At 36.1% G+C, this 22,722-nt stretch overlaps 1 protein-coding gene across 1 annotated transcript in view; it reads left to right on the forward strand.

Annotated features, from left to right (window-relative positions):
- The first annotated feature begins 6,696 nt into the window (after positions 1–6,696).
- The window catches only part of LOC150102106 (protein lifeguard 4-like), a 127,071-nt gene continuing 111,045 nt past the window's right edge, over positions 6,697–22,722 (forward strand). Inside the window, exons 1-2 of the mRNA XM_090400505.1 lie at positions 6,697–6,750; positions 6,926–7,160. Of these exons, the coding sequence (XP_090256631.1) occupies positions 7,043–7,160 (118 nt within the window). The 5' untranslated portion in view covers positions 6,697–6,750; positions 6,926–7,042. The remainder of the gene's footprint in view (positions 6,751–6,925; positions 7,161–22,722) is intronic.

Here is a 22,722-nt window from a genome sequence, read left to right on the forward strand (position 1 = left end):
TTGGCAAGAATATAGAAAATAAATATCAAGAAGGTGGCAAAATATTCTGGAGGTTGTTGAAGAAGCTTAGGAATGGAGGAAAGAGTGCTGTAAAAGGAGTTAGAGATGATAAAGATGACATGAAAACTGGGGAAAAAGATATCCTTGAAGTATGGAGTAATTACTTTGAAAAACTGCTAAATGAAACAAGCAGTGATGACAGCACAGTGATAAAAAGAACACTGACCAGGCATGTAGTCAGGAATACATATCCATACTTGAAGTAGAAAAAGCCATCAAAGGCTTGAAATGTGGAAAGGCAGCAGGAGTAGATGATATTCGACCAGAAATGCTGAAGTATGGTGGTATAAAAGTCTTACAGTGGCTGCACTGCATAATTCAGAAAGCCTGGACAGAGGGACGAATTCCCGATGATTGGAGTAGAGCTCTCATAGTACCCATATATAAAAAGGGAAATAAAACTGAATGTGAGAATTACAGAGGTATTTCCCTACTGAGTGTTCCTGGCAAGATCTATGCAAGTATACTTGAGAAACGGTTGAGAAGAATTGTGGAAGAAACGCTTGGTGAAGAACAAGCTGGATTCAGGCCAAATAGAGGCTGTCAGGATCAGATCTTCACTTTAGGACAAATAGTCGAGAAAGCATGGGAATATAACAAAGATCTGTATTTAAGTTTTTTCGATTTGGAAAAGGCATATGACAAGGTGCCAAGAGAGAAGCTATTCAATACGCTGCAGTTATATGGTGTCAATGGGGCATTATATCAAGCAATACTTAGTCTTTATTTGAGTTGTAAGTCAGCAGTTAGAATTGAAGGAAGTACAGGATGATGGTTTAATTTTAAATCTGGTGTGAGACAAGGATGTACATTATCCCCTCTGTTATTCATTACCTATATGGATCACATTATGAAGGAAAGTGGTATTAAACCTGATAGCAAAATTGGAGATGTTAATGTCAGCTCTTTGCTTTATGCGGATGATGTTATACTTCTAAATAAATCCGCTACAAGTCTGCAAGATTCTCTGACTAAATTCAATTGCTGTTGTAATAGATATGGTATGAAGGTCAGCAATAAAAAGACAAAGACAATGAAAATAGGCAGAATCATTGAAAATGTCAACTGCGTTGTGAACGGATAACCTGTGGAACAAGTAAAACATTTCAGCTATTTTGGCACGATTTTTATTGAAGATGGTAAATTAAATATAGAAATAGATAACAGAATCAACAAAGCTGGTATGGTGGGAAGTCAATTGAATAAATTCATATGGAATAAGAGAGAAATTAGTCGGAAAACTAAATTAGCTGTACAAGACAGTGTTCAAACCAGTTTTAACTTATGGATCTGAGAGCTGGGTCAGAAGTAAAACACTTAACTAAAGACTAGAGACCGCAGATATGAGAGTCCTGAGAAAGATTAGAGGCGTTAACAGATGGCATCATGGCAATATCATATTAAAAAGAGGATATTAGGAAAGAACTTGACATTGTCAGCATCCAGGAATGCGATAGCTGAGCTAATCTCAGGTGGTATGGTCACTTACTTAGAATGGGAGAGGAAAGATTAGCAAAACAAGTGTTCTCTGCCAGGTTGGCAGGAAAACGACCCAGAGAAAGACCAAGATATAGGTGGATTGATACGGTGTGAAGTTCCTTAGACGATAGAAATATAAGATCTGATAATGTTGGAGTCTTGACAAGTAACAGGCTGATTTGAAGGAAAATTGTATATAGGAAGTTAGTAATGATGTAATTTTTTTCATGTAGTACTATCATATCCTGTACACCTCATGAAGGTACATGGCAGGAATTTGATGATGATGATGATGAGGAGGAGGATGAAAAATGAAAAACAAAATCAGCTAACGCCTTTTTAACCCTTATATACAGGGAGTAGGCGAGGCTGTTTTTAGCCCTATCTAACTTTAAAGGATGTTAAAGTGTTAAAGGATGATAAATAATAAACCTTTTTATTTATTTTTAAAAATTTTTTATCAGTTTTTTTTTACAATTTTACAAAGTTTTTTTTACTTGCACTACACTCAAATAATGAAAACACGAAAAGTCACACTGAAAAGCTATTTTTGAAACAAATACTTCACTCTTATACGATTCAATAACAAATGAAGTTAAAGAGTTAAAGAGCAACCAGGCGAAACTTCCTATCTCGACAATGCAATCAGTTTTCGTGACCTCGAAGCTGTCAACAGCGCCGTGCGCTGACATCGGTAATGCGGTTTAATTTAAAGCGTAGATAGCGGGCGCTATTCAAAATACAAAATATGAAGCTTGTCAACTAGCGCCGACATTGGTATTGCGGCATTATTTAAAGCATAGATAGTGCGAGCTGTTCAAAACACGTGTTAAAACGTAATAATTGCTTTGAAAAAAAAATTTCGCTTAAAATAATCAAGATTTTTATGGTGTTTAATGAAACCGTTAATCAGGTAAAATGATTATAGGTGGATGATGTTGGTCAGTGAATGAGCAGGACATATTAGAATTGTTTAATCAGCAGTTCATTAATGTATTTCGTTCTTGGGATTGTAACATAATGCGTAACTTGAGTGCAGTGGGAATCGAGGAGCAACCATTGATGGTGAGTGTGAAGGATGTATATGAAGAATTGAGTAATTTTGAAGTCAACAAGGCCATAGAATTTCATGGTATATCACCACATGTCTTGAAGGAATGTTCCAGAGAGTTAACAACAGCTTTAACTTATCTTTTTAACTTGCTTCTTAGATTGGTCCAATCTTTACACTTCTAAAAGGGGATGCGAATATTAGGACTTTGAATTATAGACCAATCTGATTGTCTGGAGTTGTAGTGAAGCTGTTGCAGAAGATAGCGAGGAGAATGATTCAGAACTGGTTGGACAACAACATAATTCTTTTTAAATGATATCATGTGTTTGCTAAAGAAATATGGTGCTTAATCGAAATTGTGAGAATAACATAGTGGATTATGGGATTGATACGGAGAACACTGGTCTAGAAGCAAAATTGTTTTTCTTTCATTGTAGATGGTTTTGATCAGGCCATATGTGGATTAATTTGCATGTATTTGGTCACCAGGTTTTCAAAATGAGGTGAGGGGACACTGGAGAGGTTCCAGAGACGATTGATTAAGTTAGTGTATGCTCTCTGGAAAGTGGAATATTAAGTAGATTGAGAGAATACAAATTACAGAGCATAGTCGTTAAAAGGGAGTGGAGAGACATCATTGAGACGTATAAATTTATAAACAGTGTTCAGCATATTAGTGGTTGATTAGATTTTTCATAGAATATCTGGAGTCAGGAGATGAACTAGCCGTTATCCCTGGAAGTTGTATAAGGTTGCTGTGATTAAGGAGATGAGGAGTAGATTTTTTTTTTATTTTGGAGAGTGGAGAGTGATTGGAATGCATTGCCTGAGCGATGAGTGCAGAGACACTGAATGCATTTAAAGTTGAAGTGCGATGAATTGTGCATGTGAGAACGCGATCTCCTATGATGAGTCTTTTCACTCTATGGTGGAGGTCTGTTGATGCTGATGATAATAATAATAATAATAATCTGCTAACGCCTTTTATTTTCATATAGGTAGTAGGCGAGGCCGTTTTGTCTCTATCTAACTTTTAAAGACTGAGCGAAAGTTCAATCTTCGTCGGTAACCTATCAGCGATAGCTTCACCAAGACTACTGATAATTATACATGGCGTCAAGGGAAGAGAGGCAACTGAATATTGCCGCAATGTTGTGGTCCTTAATCCTAACACTGTGTTTATTGTCTGAAAATACTATCTTTTGTGTTCTGCCCACGATTTTCTTGAATTTACTTGGCGAAAAACCCCAGCTTCCGCAGAAAAAATCAGTTTGCTCGTGCCAGAGATCGACTAACTCTGTAAGCGGTCGTAAAAAATGATTTTAGGAAAATTCCACTAGTCGGCGACGAGAATCGAACTGACGGCATTCTCATTTCGACCGTTGTGACAAGGAAGTCACATGCCATCTCTACTGAGAAAAAAAAATAATATCTCATGTCCATAAGTATGCTATACTTCTTAGTAATTAGTAATATTTAATAATAAAATATGGTGCTTTCGAAAAAAGTCACTACATTAATTTCCCGCTGGCGAAAATGATTAATATGACATGCGTATTCGAAAAAAGGAAAAGAAATGTAAAAGAGGTGGTAGTTCTTTTAGGAACTAATAATTTATGCAGATGGCAAATTATTTCATGCACAGGCTGCGCAGAAATGGATGCGAGTTTTTATATATGTGGTGCGCGTTTTTTGGCATAACAGATTTGTATAACAGGGGCACCTGCACTTGAATTCATTTGTCATCAGGAGCCTGAAAAAATTGCTTATTGGTATGACACCTAATCCAGACAGTCATGTATACTAATTGTTCCAGGTAGGCATGGGAAATATGTCTGTGAAAGTTCAGCTATGGTATGCAAACGTGATCACAATATGAATAGTTTCGAAAACGGTTATGTATCTGGAGAAGGAATGGAAATATACTTATTGGGTTCAATCCTTTTGATTAAGTCTGGGAACAAAAAGAGGAAGTTCTGCAACCAGGCGAAATAGAATACATATCCAATTATAAGAATAGTCTAGGTGGTAATTTGTTCTGCTTATGCAAAAATGCCAGCAGTTTGAGGCTATCTGATGTGAAGTAGATCCAATAGAATGAAGTATATCGTCTGATTTCGCTAGAGATCTAGTGACATAGTTGCAAGGGACGAAGAAATTCATCGCCAAATTAGACTTATTTGTACAAAACGAGTGATCATTATGGATGACTTTCTTTATCAAGCATTGATTGCATAGAAGGGAAATCTTGTGATAAAAATGAACAGCAATTTATTGAATTGTTGTGTGAGCGAGCATTCTCAAGCAGCATGTGAAAGAAGGAACTCGAGGTCAAAGAGTGTTAGATTTGTTCATAGCGCTAAAAAGCTAAAAAATGGATAAAAACATGACCACTTTACCACCAGTTGGTGAGAATGATCGTTGGGAATTATCTAATTATATTGATGTTTCCATTGGAATAGGTTTCATGCTGAACTACAAAGCTGGAAATTATTATCAACTTAGGAGAATGCTATCTTTGGTATAATGGTATCATTTACTGAATTAAAAAAAATGTCAGAATTGCAAGAGAATCTTTGAAAAAGTAATATAAGTAATACGTAAAGCAACAAATCCACAATAAGATGAAGATGTGGAAAGAATATCGTGAGAATAACAGTGAGAGGAGTTGCGAAATATATAAATAAAGATCAGGACAGAATAGTAACCAGCATTATACGGAAACCGAAATTGGAATATAAAAAGAAACTGGCTATGCAGGCTAATGGCAAACCAAAAGAATTTTATCGTTATGCTGCAAGTAAAAGAAAGCATGAATGTGGTAGATTAACTTTACTGAATGCAGATGGTACTCTACTATCAGAAGCTAATGAGATTGTTCAGTTAATCAGATCTCACTTTGCTAAGATATATGAACCGGGTGTATGTAGCATGGTGCACAGTGCTACTGCTACATTGAATAAAGAGTTAGGTGTGCGTAAAAATGAGGCTAAAGAGCTGTTGTATAACCTGGATAAGAATTTGTCAATAGCGACACGCGAAATGTCAACACGTTTGCTGAAGGAATGTTCAACAGAATTGGCCAGGCCTTTCACATGTTTTTATAATTTGAGTCACAACTCTGGAATAATATCATAGCAATGGAAGGAATATATGTTAGTTCGATTGTACTAGGGTGGTACACAAACTGATGTTTCTAACAACCGACCTATCAGTATTTCAGGTGTGGTAGTGAAGATTTTAGGGAAACTGGTAATAACTGGCTTGCAGAAATGGGTAGACAAACAAGCTATACCTTGCAAGGAGCAGCATGGTTTACCAAAGGTAAGTCATGTTTCAGCAATTTGCTCATATTTTATAATAATGTTATGGCCTAGTATGATAAAGGGAATGGATAGAATAAGATCATGTTGGATTTTGCTAAGGCATTTCAGAGGATACCATTCGAAAGGCTGTTGCATAAATTGGAGAATATGGGAATGATAAATAAACTCTTGACTTGGATCAATGGATGACTGATACACAGATATAAAAATGTGCTGTATGGTGGGTGTAAATCTGAGAGATTTAAGATGACCAGTGGTGTACTTCGGGTTCAGTACTTGGGGCTATCGTTATTCAATCAATACATTAATGACATTAGGAAGAGACTAACAGGATATGTTGAATTGTTTGCTGACGATGGGAAGATAGGCAGGGCAATTAGGAATGCTACTGATATCCAACATTTACACAATGATTTGAATAAGTTGAAAATATGGCAAACGTAAATGGTTTTCAGTTTAAGGGGTGTGAGGGCTAGATTTTTTGCTTGTAGAGTTGTAAATTAGTGGAATGGGTTACCAGAGTCAGTTGTGAGTGCTTTATCTGTTAATGGGTTCAAGGAGAAGTATAATAGAGCGTGTGGATAGATTGGGTCTCCGTGATGAGTCTTCTGACTCCAAGTAAGTGACCATATAATAATAATAATAATAATAGACCTGATTTTGCCATTTCATGACAAATCAGTTATCAATATTTATTTTTAGTATTTTCGTTATAAACAACCACTCTTTTGTTCTGTCCTTCAGGTGTCGGTAAGTTATAATTGTAAACACTTCCTGGTTACCCGTACATAGAGTGTGCTGTGGGTTTTGTATGTGTGTTTGCTCGGAAAGGTGAGCGAGGGATTTAAACCGTTGTTAAGGGTGTTAATTGTTATTATCCTATTAATAAATGAGTTGTTTTTATTGGGATGTTTCAATTCATAACTTCTTTAGTGTTAGTGTACTAAAATGTTTTATATCTGCCTCTGGTTGTTATAATATGTAACCTCGATCTTTCTCTCGCCAGATTTCTTCGTGGGAAATCAGCTGGTTTGAGAGACAGATGATATTGAACTGTGAAGTGTTTATTACTTGTCAATACATTTAAAGGAGAAACGTTCCAAAATAAAAACAGGATTTGAAAATGACCGAAGTCCTAATAAATATGGGTGATCCGGATTATTCGAAGGGAGATTCATCAATTGTAAATGATTTCATGTACGGAAGTAATGTTGCACAAGCCCACATCTATATTCGTATGGGTAAGTTTGTTATTTGACACTACTGTTCATAATTGGTAGTGAAAATTAAACATCTTAGATATGCTTTTACATCACTGTAGTCAACGCTTTTAAATTCCAATAATTAAACAAAAAATTGACATTTTTGGCGAATTTTAAGGTCTGACCGTATTTTATTCATTTTATTTTATTTTAATTTTTTGTCATTTTTCATTATGTATTTAATTATGTATTGTATATATTGTAAGTTTTATTTACAGAGTTGTTAGTGATGCACAGACTAAATTTTATGAATTTTACAAAAGCAATTGACAGGTTTGCCACACCTGTCAAAAGCAGGTGTGGTTTGCCACAAGTTGATATGTAAGATGTGTCATATAGTTTAGCTGACTAGTAGATTGGCAGTGGGCTGTATGATGGATATCAAGTAGTTGTGTATGTTGGAAACAGTGTGAACTGAACTGGCAAAACCATAATAAAAGAATAATTACTAAATGTGGGTGGTATGCTTAGGCAAAAGAGATTGTTCACTTAATGAGTGCCCGTTTTCCTAACAGATAACCTTGGAGTATGCAACATGGAGTTCAGTGTCACCTCTGCACTGAATGAAGAAACTCAGATGTATCAGGAGGAAGCACTACCAAATGAAACTTCAGCAGTGATTTCAGTGCAGATTTTGGAAAAGTTGATAAGAGCTCGCATTACAGAAATGTGTCAACAAAGAATCTGTTCTTGCAATAAACACCACTAGGATACCAAGGGAAGGTCATGGATGAGTAACTTGTACATGTTTGATAATAATATTACGTTTGAGTTATACAAGGGGGAAATGGATATAACATGAGACTTTTGACAAGATATAGCATGGAAAATTGTATCCTGTTGCACAATGGTGTATGCGAGGGTCATTGATTCTGATAGATTTAAGTTGACCGGTGGCTGCCCCAGTGACTAGCCCTTGATTCATTGTTATTTTGTGTTTACATTAATGACATTGGGAAGGATTTGACAGGAGACATACAACTGTTTGCTGATGATGCAAAGATAGGCAGGGTAATGAGGAATGTGACATGCAGCACTTGTAGAATAATTTTATATGCTGGATTGGTTGTCAGTTCATTGTTGTTAGAGTAAAGCTTATGCACTTCGGTTTGATGATGTATCCAATGTTGTATTATATCAGTGGGGTTATGCTAGAAGAAACTGATTAGGCTAAGAATTTTGGAGTTTAGTAGATATGAAGTTCAACTAGACCATATGAAAAGACTGCAAATGCAACTCACAGCATAATGGTAACTGTTGCCCATTCTCATGAGTGAGCAACAGTATGGAACTGTCAGTTCAATGTTGCAAAGTGTAAGGTTCTGAAATTTGGTAGGGGGTAATTTTGGAGGACATTGAGGAGATAAATCTTGGAGTGGTGGTAACAATGTGAAGTTAAGAGGTCACATTGCACAGGTTGTGAAGACATCAGATTATTGCAATGATGCAGAGGACCTTAACTTGTCAAAATAAAGAGGTTCTGATTCCATTGTATAAGGCCTTGATCAAGTTTTGTATGGATTATTGTGCACATATTTGGTCCCTAGTTTTCAAGGTAACGAGAATATATTGGAAAGGATCCAGAGAAGACTAAGGTCGTAACTGGTCTTTGGAATGTGGGATATGAGGACCAATTGAGGGAATGCAGTTTGCAAAACCTTGTAAATAGGAGCAAGAGCAGAGATATGATTGAGACATTTAAGTTGATAAAGGATTGTTACCAGGTTAATGTGGAAGAAAATTTTTGTTAAGTGGGAGAAGGGGGTAGAACAAGGGGACATACCTAAAAGCTGTATAAGGAGGGTGTGAACAGGAGCATAAGGAGCAGGTTCTTTGCATGGAGAGTGATTGGTGGATGGAATGAATTACCTGACATTGTGGCAAATGTAGATGTATTGAATGAGTTTAAAGCACAGTTTGATGGGCTTTGTGTGTAACAGTTTGCCTCCTGCTATTGAGTCTTGACTCCATAGACGTCTAGTGTTAATAACAGTAATTGTTAGCAGTGCTGAAACAAATATTGACATATAAGGATAAGGAAGTCATTTCTGCCTCTTTACAAGGCCCTTGATACGAGCTCACGTGGACTGCTATGCAAATCTGATCTCCTGGTTTCTAATGTGATGCAGATACAGTGAAGAAAGTGCAAAGGAGAGTGTTAAAAATGATATTTGTACTGTGGAAAGTAGATTGTAAAGACAGACTGAGAATTTGTGGACTGCAAAAACTAGCAAACAGAGGTATGCCAGCAAAACTAGTATACCTCAAACTTCTGAAAGAGAGTCTTAAAGAATATCATCATCATCATTAATTTCCTGATATGTACTACATGGTTAAATTTGCATTATTACTAATCTCCTATGACAATTTTCTGCCAAATTAGTCTTTTGTCATCTCTCTCCAATACTGTTATATCTAGCATTTTGGTCTTCTAAGGAACTTCACCTTGGTCTTTTTCCTGCCATCTTGGCAACAAATACCTGTTTTACTAACCTTTCCTTCCATTCTGTGCAAGTGGCCATACTACCTTAGATTAGCTTTGTTCACACATTCTTGAATGCTAACAATGTCAGGTTCCCTTAAAATATCTTCATTTTTAATGTGATGCTGCCACATCTGTTCAGTCTCGTAATTTTCCACTTCATTCTTATATCTGTGGTCTCTAATCTTTGAATAGATTAGAGATCCTGAATAAAATGAAAAATCCATTAGATGGATTTTTCATTTTATTCAGGATGCAGAGGAGAGGGTTGAGAGAGCATATATGGAATTTGAGAATGAATGCAGCCAAGAAAGGGATGAAAGCTAGATTTTCCTTGCATAGAACAGTGTATGAATTTTGGAATTTTTAGGAGTGTCAGTAGTGTAAATGAGTGCAAGACAAGGTATGACTGCTGGTGTGGGTGCCTCCCTTGATGAATTCTTATCAACCCCACACATGAGAGGTCTTAAGATTTATAACATGACATTGCTATGCATGAACAAATGATTAGAGAGAAGAAATGAACCTATTAGATATTACTGTTTACTGGTTGCCAAGAAATCAACAAAATATGACCTGTGTGCGTCACATGATTGACACAGTCAGAAATGTTATCAGTTGATTTATTATGTTTACTAATGTGGTTTTATTTTACTTGTGTGTGTGGAATGGTGTTTTGGTAATTTTTTTTGTGAATGTAGTGATTGTAGTGATCCAAATGCTGGATATTATTTTCTCATCCTTAGTCATGTGATTGATATTTCTTCTGGTGATGTTATAATGTGACATGTGGCTTTGTTGATTTGTGAGTTTGTGTTAGTTCATGATTGACTGATCTTTCCTTTCACTTTGATATGAGAAGTTAGAGAGAGGGAATCCAGTTTGCATTGTGTATGTCAAAGTCTGAGGAAAATGATCTCACTGTTTGATAATTGAATTTCTTATTTTTGCTGGAAGTCATACTGAGAGATTGACAGATTGAGAGAATGTAAATTGCAGAACCTTGTGAATAGGAGAAAGGGGGGGGGATATGATTGAGATTTATAAGCTAGTCAGGGGTTATCAGGTTGAAATGCGAGAGATTTTTCATAGAATGGGAGAGAGATGGAACAAGAGGCCATTGCTGGAAACTATATAAGGAGGGTGTGAGCAGAGCAGTGAGGAGAATGTTCTTTGCATGCAGTGTTGGTTGCTGAGTGGAATGCATCACCTGAGTGTGTGAATGTAAATACATTGAATTAGTTGGATGAGCATTGTGTGTAATAGTGTGTACCTCCTATAATGAGTCTCCTACTCCACGGAGGTCAGATGTTAATAATAACAATAATTGTCAATTTTCTGAAGTCATTATTGTGATTGAAATTAGGAGATCAGTAAAGACAGCAAATGGAAACAACAAAATGAAACAAGAAGAGAGAGATCAGATCACATTCAAGGTTTAGTAATTTCCTGCATGTAATTTCAGATCCGATAATTGCACATATTCCACCATTCTTATAAGAGGAATCATAAAAGTTTAGTTAGAATCATTGAGTTACATGAAAAAGTTATTTGTGAATATGACAATAGACCGTATAATAAGTATTAGGTTTTAAAAAAATCAATGAGAGAGGAAAAAAATAATAATTTCAGGCTAAAAAAAAAGAATCTCCACAAAACTTTAATGGATCTAAATGCAGTTCTTTTGTCAAAGCATCTTTAAATTAATGAATTAGTTTGTTAAGACACTAGTGAATGGTTAAATTTCTTAAGCATTTTTCATACACATTGTCCTTTAAATGCCAAACCAAAAGATATTACCAATTATATATTTGGTTTAATCCTTTATCCAAGTGTAAGCAAACAAAGTTTGTTTCTGAAGTATTTTCAGGACTGAGGCAACTCATGGCAAAGGTGATATAACTTCTCATCACTTGCTTTAGTATCCATAATGCAAAGCACATCTCTTTCGGACATGTATAATGCTATGCATCAAGGGAAGGGTCACTACCTGGATCGGTTTCGACCTTTATTGAGGTCTCATTAGTGGCAGCCAGACCCAGAGGTGGTGATACTAAGTTGGAAGTGATGGAAAAGTCATATTTCCATATACCAGTTGCCAAAAGGTGTCACACCTTATTATTAAAATTCTCTAGATTAGAGCGAGGAGAGTGACTTGGTAGGTGCAGTATGAGCAGAAATTAGCAAATCAGATAAGAAAAACCCTAAAGAGTTTTTTAGATATGTGCAAATAGAAGGAAGAATGATTACGGTAAGATGATGTTAATGGATGAAAATGGTAGAATGGTAACTGCTATAGATGACATTGTTGAGGTACTCAATGATCAATTTATAAGGGTGTTTCATCTGCATCAGGGTAAAATCATAAGAAACTCAAGTGTAGAGGACTTAGGAGAGGATGGCTTAATTATGAGTGAGCAGGAGCTACATGAGGAAATAAACTTGATGTCAATAAGGCAATAGGATAAATTAACTGTGGAAAGGGTACAAAGGCAGATAACAAAGATGGTGTCAGGCCTGTACAATGTTAGTGAGTTGGGTTGGGTTGTGCAGTGTCCTGAATGAGGTGGATCCCTAGTGGTGTGCTGCAGGGGTCTGTATTGGGGCCATTGTTCAGTTTCTGTATTAATGATATTGGGATGGGTTTAATTGGTGATATGCATCTGTTTTCAGATGTTGTGAAAATGAGATGAGGAATGCAGAGTCAAGTAGATATTATGGCCTTATAGGAGGATTGAATAGATTGTATGAATTAGCAGATGAGTGGAACTGTCAGTTCAATGTTGCAAAGCATAAGGTTTTGAAATTTGGTAAGTAGTGATGGGACAAAATATACAAAGTTGAGAAACTTTGTATATTTTGTTATGCACAGATTTGGTCACCAGGTTTCAAGGTGACAAGATATATTAGAAAGGATCCAGAGAGGATTTACAAAGGTGGTCAGTGGCCATTGGAATATGGAGTATGAAGACAGATTGAAAGAATATAAATTGCAAAGTCTTGTGAATAGAAGGGTGATGGAGAGATATGATTGAGACATATGTTAGTCAGGGGTAGTTATCAGGAAACTAATTATCTGGAAACTGTATAAGGGGGGGGGGTGATCTGGAAACTGTATAAGGAAGTGTGATCAGAGGAGTGATGAGAAGATTTTGCATGGTGAGTTGTTGAGTGGAATGCATTCTGAGTTTGTTGTGAATATTAGACTCATTGAATCAGTTTAAAGCATTGTTGGATGAGCTTTATGTGTAATAGTGTGTATCTCTCGCAACGAGTTTCTGACTCCATGGTCAGATAATAATATTATTGAGTATGAAGATAGGTTGAACAAATGTGGTCTTCAGGGCTTAGCAAATTGGAGTTGGGATGGCATGATTAAAACATAAGTTGGTTAGAGTAGCATATCAGATGGATACAGAGGAATCATTGTATATTATGATTATGGATGATGCAAGAAAAAGGGGTCATCATTATAAATTGTACAAAGATCATCCTAGAAAACACAAAGTATATTATACCACTCCTTAAACTCATTGACCGTTCTCACTCTCACCACTCTATCAGGCAATGCATTCCACGGTTCACCCACCCTCCATGCTAAGAAACCACTCCTTACCCTCTTGCTCACAGTTTCCTTTCGTAACTTCCAGGGATGGCCCCTTGTTATCACTCCTTCCACTGTTCAACACCAAGCGAAAGAACTCCCCAGTGTCAACCATGTAACCACCTCTCAATAGTTTAAAAGTCTCAATCATATCACCTCTCCTTCTTCTACCCACCAAACTCTGCAATCCACATTCCCTCAGCTGATCCCCATAACATTGCACAGTCCTGAAACCATCTTTGTTATCTACCTTTGTACCCTTTCCACAGTTAATTTACCCCCTGCAATCCACTGACAATAAACACCTGAATATCCCTGCAATCCACTGACAATGTCATTGATATAAAGGTTAAACAATATAGGTCCCAGTGCTGAGCCCTGTGGGACCACACTTGTGATCCTCTGCCTCCTTGAAACTGCCCCACCATACACAACACTTTGATACTGGACAGCCAATTCTGAATCCAGTTGACCAACCAGAGATGTCATGTCAGTTATTATCAACTCTTCTGATGCTATGACCAAATCCAAAACTCTTGAACCTCTTGTTCCCTCTATTACATGTTGCCTAAGACATTTGTCCCCTAAAGAATTCTAGAAATTCCATTCCTGATTGCTACATGCATCTTCCTCTCCCCAATTTATACTACTGTAGTTAAAATCTCCCATAACAATCATTCTTCTTGCACTTGCCATGCTCAACTGTCTAAACATCTTCTGGTCCCCACCCTCTGTGGTCCTTGGTCTGTAGCAACCCCACTAAATATCCTGTCTTGCCCACCTCTACCTCACACCATATGCTTTCAAAATCAATAGTGGCACTGCCTTCCAAAGCCTCTACTCTTAGAGGACATATATCATCACTTATCATAAGCAGTACTCCTCCACCACACTTTCCCTTTCTATCCTGCCAAAAAATGATGTACCCTGCTATATCTATTCCTGTTGTTATATCCTCTTCTGTCAACCATGTCTCAGTGATCCCAATAATCTTTGGCCAGGTTGATGCTATCAGCACCACCAATTCCTCTCCTTTATTCCAAATACTCCTGGCTTTAGTGTAAAGCCTAAAAATGTCACTTTTTCTATACCCAGCATTATCCCGTCTAGACTCCGCTGGGCTCTGCATTACCTGATGTCTTCCCCTTCTCATAAATTCTCATTCCCACAAGAGGCCACCCCTGCTACCATCCACCCTGGGACATGCCGATTCGTTCAGAACAGCAATCTCTCCAGATGCCTATGTCCTTCCTCATTCAAATGCAAGTAGTGTCTTGCATACAATTCCTCTCTGTCCTCAAACGTCCTCCAAGCATCCACATATTCCAATCCTCTCTTTTTACACATTCTAGTTATGATATTCAATATTACTGCTCTTCTGCTCAGCTTGTCACTATCATACCTAGGCAACATGCACACTATCTTTCCTCTCTGTGCCTTCTTTCGTACAACTTCAAGCAAGAATCTCATATCTCTCACTGCCCAATTTACATTACCACTCAAGTCATTTGTTCCTACCATCACAGTCATCTCATCCACTCTTTCACCCACCTCTTAATTACCATTGCCTCACTTTCTATCGTTCCTCCAGGCAAACACTCTTCATACATCCTATCTTGAACAACACGGATCATTGAGTCTGCATACATTACCCCTCTCACCACCCTGTTCCTCGATTGCTCGCATGCATCTTTCTCTCTCTCTCTCTCTCTCTCCTCTAACACTTCCTCTCTGTGTTAGAGGAGAGAGATCTCTTCCCCCTACTTACCTGCCTTCCTGACATCACTCTATCCCTGGTTCCTGTGCTCCCTCAGTATTAACAACACCAAAAACAAACTATTTTATAAAAAAGAGATGTTTATTAACTGGCTTATATTTAACTAAATTTCTAAGCAGCATATTCAGAGCACAAGCAGCATGTTATAGTTTATACCTGACAATGAGTAAGTGAAACAATTCAAACTATTATTATTTTATTATTATTATTATTATTCATGCCTCCATGGAGTCAATAGACTCATTGTGGGTGGTCCTGCTTAGGAAACGCAAAGTCTTTCATACCACTCCTTGAACTCATTGACCGTTCTTGCTCTAATTATTCTCTCTCTCAGGCAATACATTCCATGGTTCAATCACCCTGCATGCAAAGAAACCACTCCTCACCCTCTTACTCACAGCTTCCTTTTGTAACATCCAGGGCTGTAATGGACAAAAGATATAAAGTCCTAATCCATCATCTTCTAATGTTGAAAAAAAAAAAGAAAAATAATTATTATAATATATAGGAGTTGATCTTAAGATAACAGTCTCTCAAATTTTTGACAAATTAATGCAACCATACTTGTTTGGTTAGGAACATTTTTCATAGCCATGGCCGACTCTAAAAAATAATCTTTCTGATCTGTAATGACTTCTAAAGAGTAGATTGGTTTTCTTCCATCTAATCCCCTGTGAAGAGGTGTTCAAAGTGTAGTCTGTCCTCCTGACTTGCAATAATAATGGTAGTGAATGTATTTATGTTCTCCAAGGAAGATGTTAACATATCTTCCTGTCTATCCATAGAAGGCTAAGTCACAGTCAAAAGGAACTTCATAACTCCAGATATGCTAGGGGATGGAGTTTATCCTTAGGAGAGAAGATCAGAGTTGCTAATTTAACATGCAGTTTGAATGTGGTGTTAAGGATATGTTTTATTAGTACTTTGGCTATCTTTTCTGATGTACCTCTGACATAGGAAATGGGAATGCATTAGCAGAGGGAGAAGTAATGGGGCTAAGTAGTATTTTACCTATTTTCTAGGAATTGTAGTCATCAGACAAGAAAGTAAGGAGCAGATATTTAATTTCTGTGGAAAAAGCTGTATCATTAAAACAAATTGCTCTGCTTCTGCGTGTAGTGTTTTTAAAATATCATACTGTTGGGCTGGATGTCGATGTGATTACTTATTTATCTTCCGGAGTGTGTTAGCTTTCTATAAATGGAAATCTTTTTTCTACTGTGAAGTGAATTTTGTGGTTGGCTGTTTATGTAGATGACAAAAGCATCCAAAGCATCCCTCTTGTCAATGGGGCCTAATCATGAACAAGTGTAATGACACTAGGGGTTTGTATGTGGCTGTGGTAAGTATTTTGTTTTCAGAAAGTGCTCCATGTAAAAGATAGCTGAAATGGTCAGATTAGGGAACCCATAGCAGTACCATTAATCTGTTTGTAGATTTTTCCTCTCCATGTAAAATAACCTGCATACATTGTAAATTTAAATAATTGAAAGATATTAAGTGGAAATTTAGACTTTATTAAATTAAGAGTGTCTGTTAGTGGCACATTAGTAAATAAAGGAGTGACATCAAAACTAACCATTATGTCTGAACTTTTAAGGATATGATTTTTAACCAATGATTTGAAATGGGCTGAATTTTTTTTACAAAAGTAGAGGGATCACAATTAAGGGGAACAAGAAACTTGGCTAACTGTCAGGCAAGTTTATAAATAGGACTATCTATGCTATCAACTATATTGCACAGGGGAATATTGGATTTGTGGAGTTTAGGTATGTATTCCATAAATGCAGGATGGTTTAACATGAACTAGTTTTATTTTATTGATTTTTATTTGTGCCAAGAAGCCACTTTTTTCAATAATTTGCAGACTTTTTGCCTTTGAGACACAGTGGGGGGGGGGGGGGTCTCGATCTGTAATTTGGTAAGTAGATCTGTCACATAGGAGATCTTTCATTTTTTTTGTTGTAATACTCGTGATTCATGATAACTGTTGCATTACCCTTATCAGCTTTAGTAATAACAATATTTTTATTCTTATATAAATTTTTTATAAACCAGCTATTTCATTCTGTGGTATATTACTTTTTGGTGGTTTAGCCTTGTTTAGGATGCTTTCTAAATGCACATTATTAGCCACTGAAGGTGGAAGATTGCAGATGCCCTGTTCTACATTCATAATTTAGTTTTGGAACTTTTTTTTGGAAAGCCCCTCCCCCACACACACAGGAAGATATCTACATAAACAATTACATCATCATCATCATCCAGCCCAACAATATGGTATTTTAAAAACACTTCCACACATGAAGCCAAAATGAATTGTTTTAATGATGCAGTTCTTTCCACAGAATTTAAATATCTGTGCCATACTTCCTTGGGCAATGGCCAAACAGATGAAATACTACATCACCCCATTATTTCTCCCTCATCTAATGCAAGAACAAAACATTACTATTCCTATTCCATATGTTAGAGATAAGATACACCAGAAAAGATAACCAAAGCTAATAAATACCATTAAAATAAGTTATAATGAACACCTAAGCTTGTCTATTAGACTGGTAAAGGATTAAACAAGAATATAACTTTCTTGATTATTTTTAGTCAGTCATTGCTATGAAGAATTCTCCTAACCTGAACAAGTATGGTTGCATTAATTTGCCAAAAATTTGGAAGATTTATCTTAAGATCAACTCTTATATGTCTGTAACTACTTTTTTTTTTTTTTTTTTACAACATTAGAGGGTGCCAAATTAGGAGTTTAGATCTTTTGTCTGTTATAATTTGAATTGTTTCATTACTCATTGCCAGGTATAAACTATAGCATGCTGCTTTGTGCTCTGAAGATGCCGATTTGAACAGGAAAATATAAGGAAGTTAATAAATATCTTGTTTTATTATTTAATGTTTATATAACAAACATCCCATGATGACTCCATTTAGGCCTGGATAATAATAATAAAAAAAAAAGAATTGTTTCGTGTTGTTACCATTAACATGGATTTGCATGGATTAACATTAATACCATTACCATCAGCATGGATTTGCTAAAGCGAGGTCATGTTTTAGTAATATAATTACTTATTACAATAAGATGACTGTTCCTTTGACAGAGGAGAGGGATACACAGTCATATACTTAGATTTCACAAAGGTTTTTGATAGATTACTGCATGAAAAGTTGATAGTCAAACTAGAGCAGATGGGGTTGGATATTAGATTAGTGCATTGGATTGGAGACCGGCTATCTGATAGGTACCAGCAAGTTGTATATGGGGGAGTGATATTCAGGAAAAGGAAAGTCACTAGTGGAGTGCCTCAGGGATCTGTTTTAGGGCCACTACTGTTTAACTTGTATATTAATGATATTGGCAAAGATTTGGATGGAGATATTCAGTTGTTTGCAGATGATGCAAAGTTGGGATGAACCATGAAGATCTTCTTGTGGCCCTACAAGAAGACTTGAATAAATTGACTGATTGGGCACAGGGTGGGGATGCGAGTTCAGTGTTGCAAAATGTAAGGTTTTCAAATTTGAAGAAATAGATCTTGGGGTGATAGTGGATAAGGATCTGAAATTTTGGAGACACATTGCCAAAATTGTGAAGACAATACAAAGACTTCTGGGAATGATGCAGAGGATACTGACTTGTAGAAGTAGGGCGATTCTTGTTACATTGTATAAGGCTTTGATTAGGCCACACATGGATTACTGTGCCCAGATTTGGTCACTTGGTTTTCAAAAGGATGAAGAGATGCTGGAAAGGGTCCAGAGATGACTAACTAAGGTAGTTTCTGATCTCTGGAATGTCGAATATGAGGAAAGATTGAGAAGATGTAATTTACAGAGTCTGGTGGATAGGAAGAAGAGGGGAGATATGATAGAGACCTTTATTTGCTGACAACATTCCACTCATCAAGTTAGTAAGGGATTGTTATAGGACAGTGGTGGTGAACCTTTTTATGTGTGCAGGCCAAAAATTTACCAATCAAGTTGCTGGCGTCCGGGTAGTTTTTAATAGGGGAAAAAATTAATAGAAAATTAATCTAACTTAATTAATTTATTTATAAATTTATAATATATTTATTTATAATATTTTATAAATAATTATAATTTTAGAGAAATAAATAATATTTATTTATATATAAATTTATAATGTTATTCAGTGTAAAATTGATTATTGTATTATTAAATTGATTTTCATTATGTTGGTTTGAAAAAAAAAATCATTAGTGAGAAAAATATTTGTGCATTGTAACTCACCATCGAAGTTAGCAGAGCAAGGGAAACAGCAGCAGGATGTCAACGGCGAACTGATTACCATATTTACTTGAAAATAACTCGCCCTCGCATATAACTGGCATCCCTGATTTTAGTTTACGAATAAAAAGTGTTGCATATGCCTCACACACAAAAAATGTTTAAACATGTTCACGTTGAGGCGATAGTAATTTGCTCCCTGCAGTTAACAATACACCCTCCCCAACAGCCATTATACTGCAGATGCAAGAAAAACCAACTAGTTTTATTGTATCCAGTGGCAGCCTGTACATAAGCACTGCGACACTGCAGCACCTCCAAGGAAAAAAATGAAAAAATTAAATTTTGTTTGTGTTTATAAATAATAACAATGCTTTCAACATTATATAAATGCAATACAACCTGTTAAAGGTTACAGCTTATGTTCCAACAGTGATTTAATAGTTAATAGTTGGAATTGTTCAATTAACGCTTTAGATTATGAAACAGATACACTGCGATCTAACACAGTGTCAGAATTATCACGTTATATCACGTTCAGCCAATCGCAGCCAGACTTGCTGATATTCATTTGTGCTTCTTATTGCACGTAACTAGTGAATGTAATATCACGTTATATCATGTTCAGCCAATCGCAGCCAGACTTGCTGATATTCATTTGTGCTTCTTATTGCACGTAACTTCTCTTTGGGCAGTGTATGCTTGCGTGCGTTATTCTTTATTGGTGCGTGTTCGTGGTGAGGGTGAACAATTTTTTGCAAATCTTATTTTATTCTGTTAAAATAACATATAATTATTTATTTATTATAGATACAGGGCTGAATTGTGACGAATGTCATCACTGTTGAAAATATGAAAAGAATTATATTTTTTCAATTATCATTACACGAAACAAATGCACTGCGATCTAACGCATTGTGAGAATGATCGCACCAATTGCAGCTAGAATCGCCGATATTCATTGACGCTTGACACTGCTCTTTGGACAGTGTATCATATGCTTGCTCTTGTTATTTCTGCGAGATATGAAACTTTTATTATTAGTGTTTGTAAGTGGTGAGGGTGAAATATTTTTAATAAAGCAATTTTTTAATATGTAAATTTATTTATTAATAAATTGGTTACTGATTAGAAAAAAAAGATTTTTTTAAAGAATTTTATTTTGTATTTGCAGCCCCCCCCCCCCCTTAAAATTTTCACTGGCTGCCACTGATTGTATCCCTGATTAAGGTACTGAGGCTTTTGCAGTCTGTGTAATATATTTCTCAACAAATAGTGCAATTTGAGACAGCTGGAATAAAAATGGTGCTAACTAATGAATACATGTCCTCACTCACAGAAAATATACTGTATAGACTCAAGCAAAACCATATGTTGCACTGGAAACACAGTATCTAACAGTGGCAGCCGGTGAAAATTTTAAGTGGGGATGCTGTATATACAAAAAAAAAAAAAAACTTTTTTTTCCTAATCAGTAACAAATTTATTAATAAATAAATTATTATTATTATTATTATTTCACTCCTCGAGGAAGTCCAAAGACTCATTGAGGGAGGTCACCTGCTCTACAACTCTGTCTCCACTCAATCCACCAATTTGCCGCAACTATACCAACGCCATCTACCGCCGACCACCACCATTAGTATTTCCACAGACAATCACAAACATCTATGCCCATGGCGGGATTCGAACCCGCAGCTTTTGGCTGGAGAGCGGATACGCTAACCACTCGGCCAGCCAGGCTGGCCAATTTACATATTAAAAATTGCTTTATTAAAAATATTTCATCCTCACCACGAACAAACACCAATAATAAAAGTTTCATATCAACAGCAATAACAAGTGCAAACAGATATTGGCATTAGATCGCAATGCATTTGTTTCGTGTAACGATAATTGAAAAAATATTATTCTTTTCATATTTTCAACAGTGATACTTGTACATAATTCAGTCTTATATCTGTAATAAATAAATAATTATATGTTATTTTAACAAAATAAAATAAGATTTACAAAAAAATTGTTCCGCAAACACACAAGAATAATAAACGTTTCATATCTCACAGAAATAAAGAGCGCAGGCATAAGATACTCTGCCCAAGTGGCAGTGTATCTAATGACATAACGTGCAACAACAGCAAACGAATATCAGCGTTAGATCACAGTGCATTTGTTTTGTGTAACGATAATTAAAAAAATATTATTCTTTTCATATTTTCACAGTGACACTCGTCATAATTCAGCCTTGTATTTATAATAAATAAATAATTATATATTATTTCAACAAAATAAAATAAGATTAACAAAAAATAGTTCACCAGGCACACCCACCAATAATAAACGTTTTATATCTCACAGAAATAAGGTGCATAATCATGCTAAAAATGCTAAAAATACACTGCCCTTTGAGCAGTTACAGTGGAATGATGTAATGTGCAATGATAAGAGCAAACGAATATCGGCGTTAGATCACAGTACATTTGTTTCGTAATCTAAAGCGTTAATCGAACAATTCCAATTATTAACTATTCATTCAATGTCAAAACATAAGCTGTAACCTTTAACATGTTGTACTGTGTTTATATAATGTTGTAAGCATTGTTATTATTTATAAACACAAACAAAATTTAATGTTTTCATTTTTTCCTTGGGGGTGCTGCAGTGTAGCAGTGCTTATGTACGGGCCGCCACTGGTATCTAACTAAAAAGTATTGTCCAATTTTTCAATTACATGAAATAAATGTTTTATTGCATTTGAAATTCTTCATGTCATTATGATAGATCACAAAGGTTAACTTCAAATAAAATTCTACCACGAATTGTAATATGCCATATAATGCATGTGTGAGTTCCTGTGCCAGCTCAAATGCAAACAAGTAGCAATAAAATTCAACCAAAGTTGAAACTTTGTGTGAGTTGAGCCCACCGATAAAGAGAAGTTCTGTCAGAACGATAAACGACACCTTGTCGTGAATGTTGTTATGACAGTTTCACATGTTATGGAATTCAGTTGAAGAGAATTAGCATTTTAACTCAACAATTGTAGGTTGCCTTTGTCTTTGGGTCGCTCGAACTTTTGTTAATACCACACCAATCATATGCACATCTTCATAGCTCCTTTCTCATGTAAAACAAAATTTAACTTGTACGTATTATAACAATTAAAAAAAAAGGTTGAATAATTTATAAGTGTATAAAAGGATATCACCTATAAATCGTTGATGTGCGAGCAAAATTCTCGGACGTTCCACCTCTGGCACTCATGCCATAGGTTCACCATCTGTGTTATAGGATCAATGTTGTAGAGGTTCTACTGAAAACAGTGGGAGATCAGGGGAGAACCAGAGGTCATTACTGGAAACTGTATAAAGAGGGTGTGAGCAGGTGATTGAGAAGATGGTTTTTTGCATGCAGA

The sequence above is a fragment of the Typopeltis vanoorti genome, chromosome 11, assembly GCF_054136105.1.
Source record: "Typopeltis vanoorti isolate ZY-2024b chromosome 11, IOZ_Tvanoo_1.0, whole genome shotgun sequence".
In the NCBI taxonomy this organism is placed as follows: domain Eukaryota; kingdom Metazoa; phylum Arthropoda; class Arachnida; order Uropygi; family Thelyphonidae; genus Typopeltis; species Typopeltis vanoorti.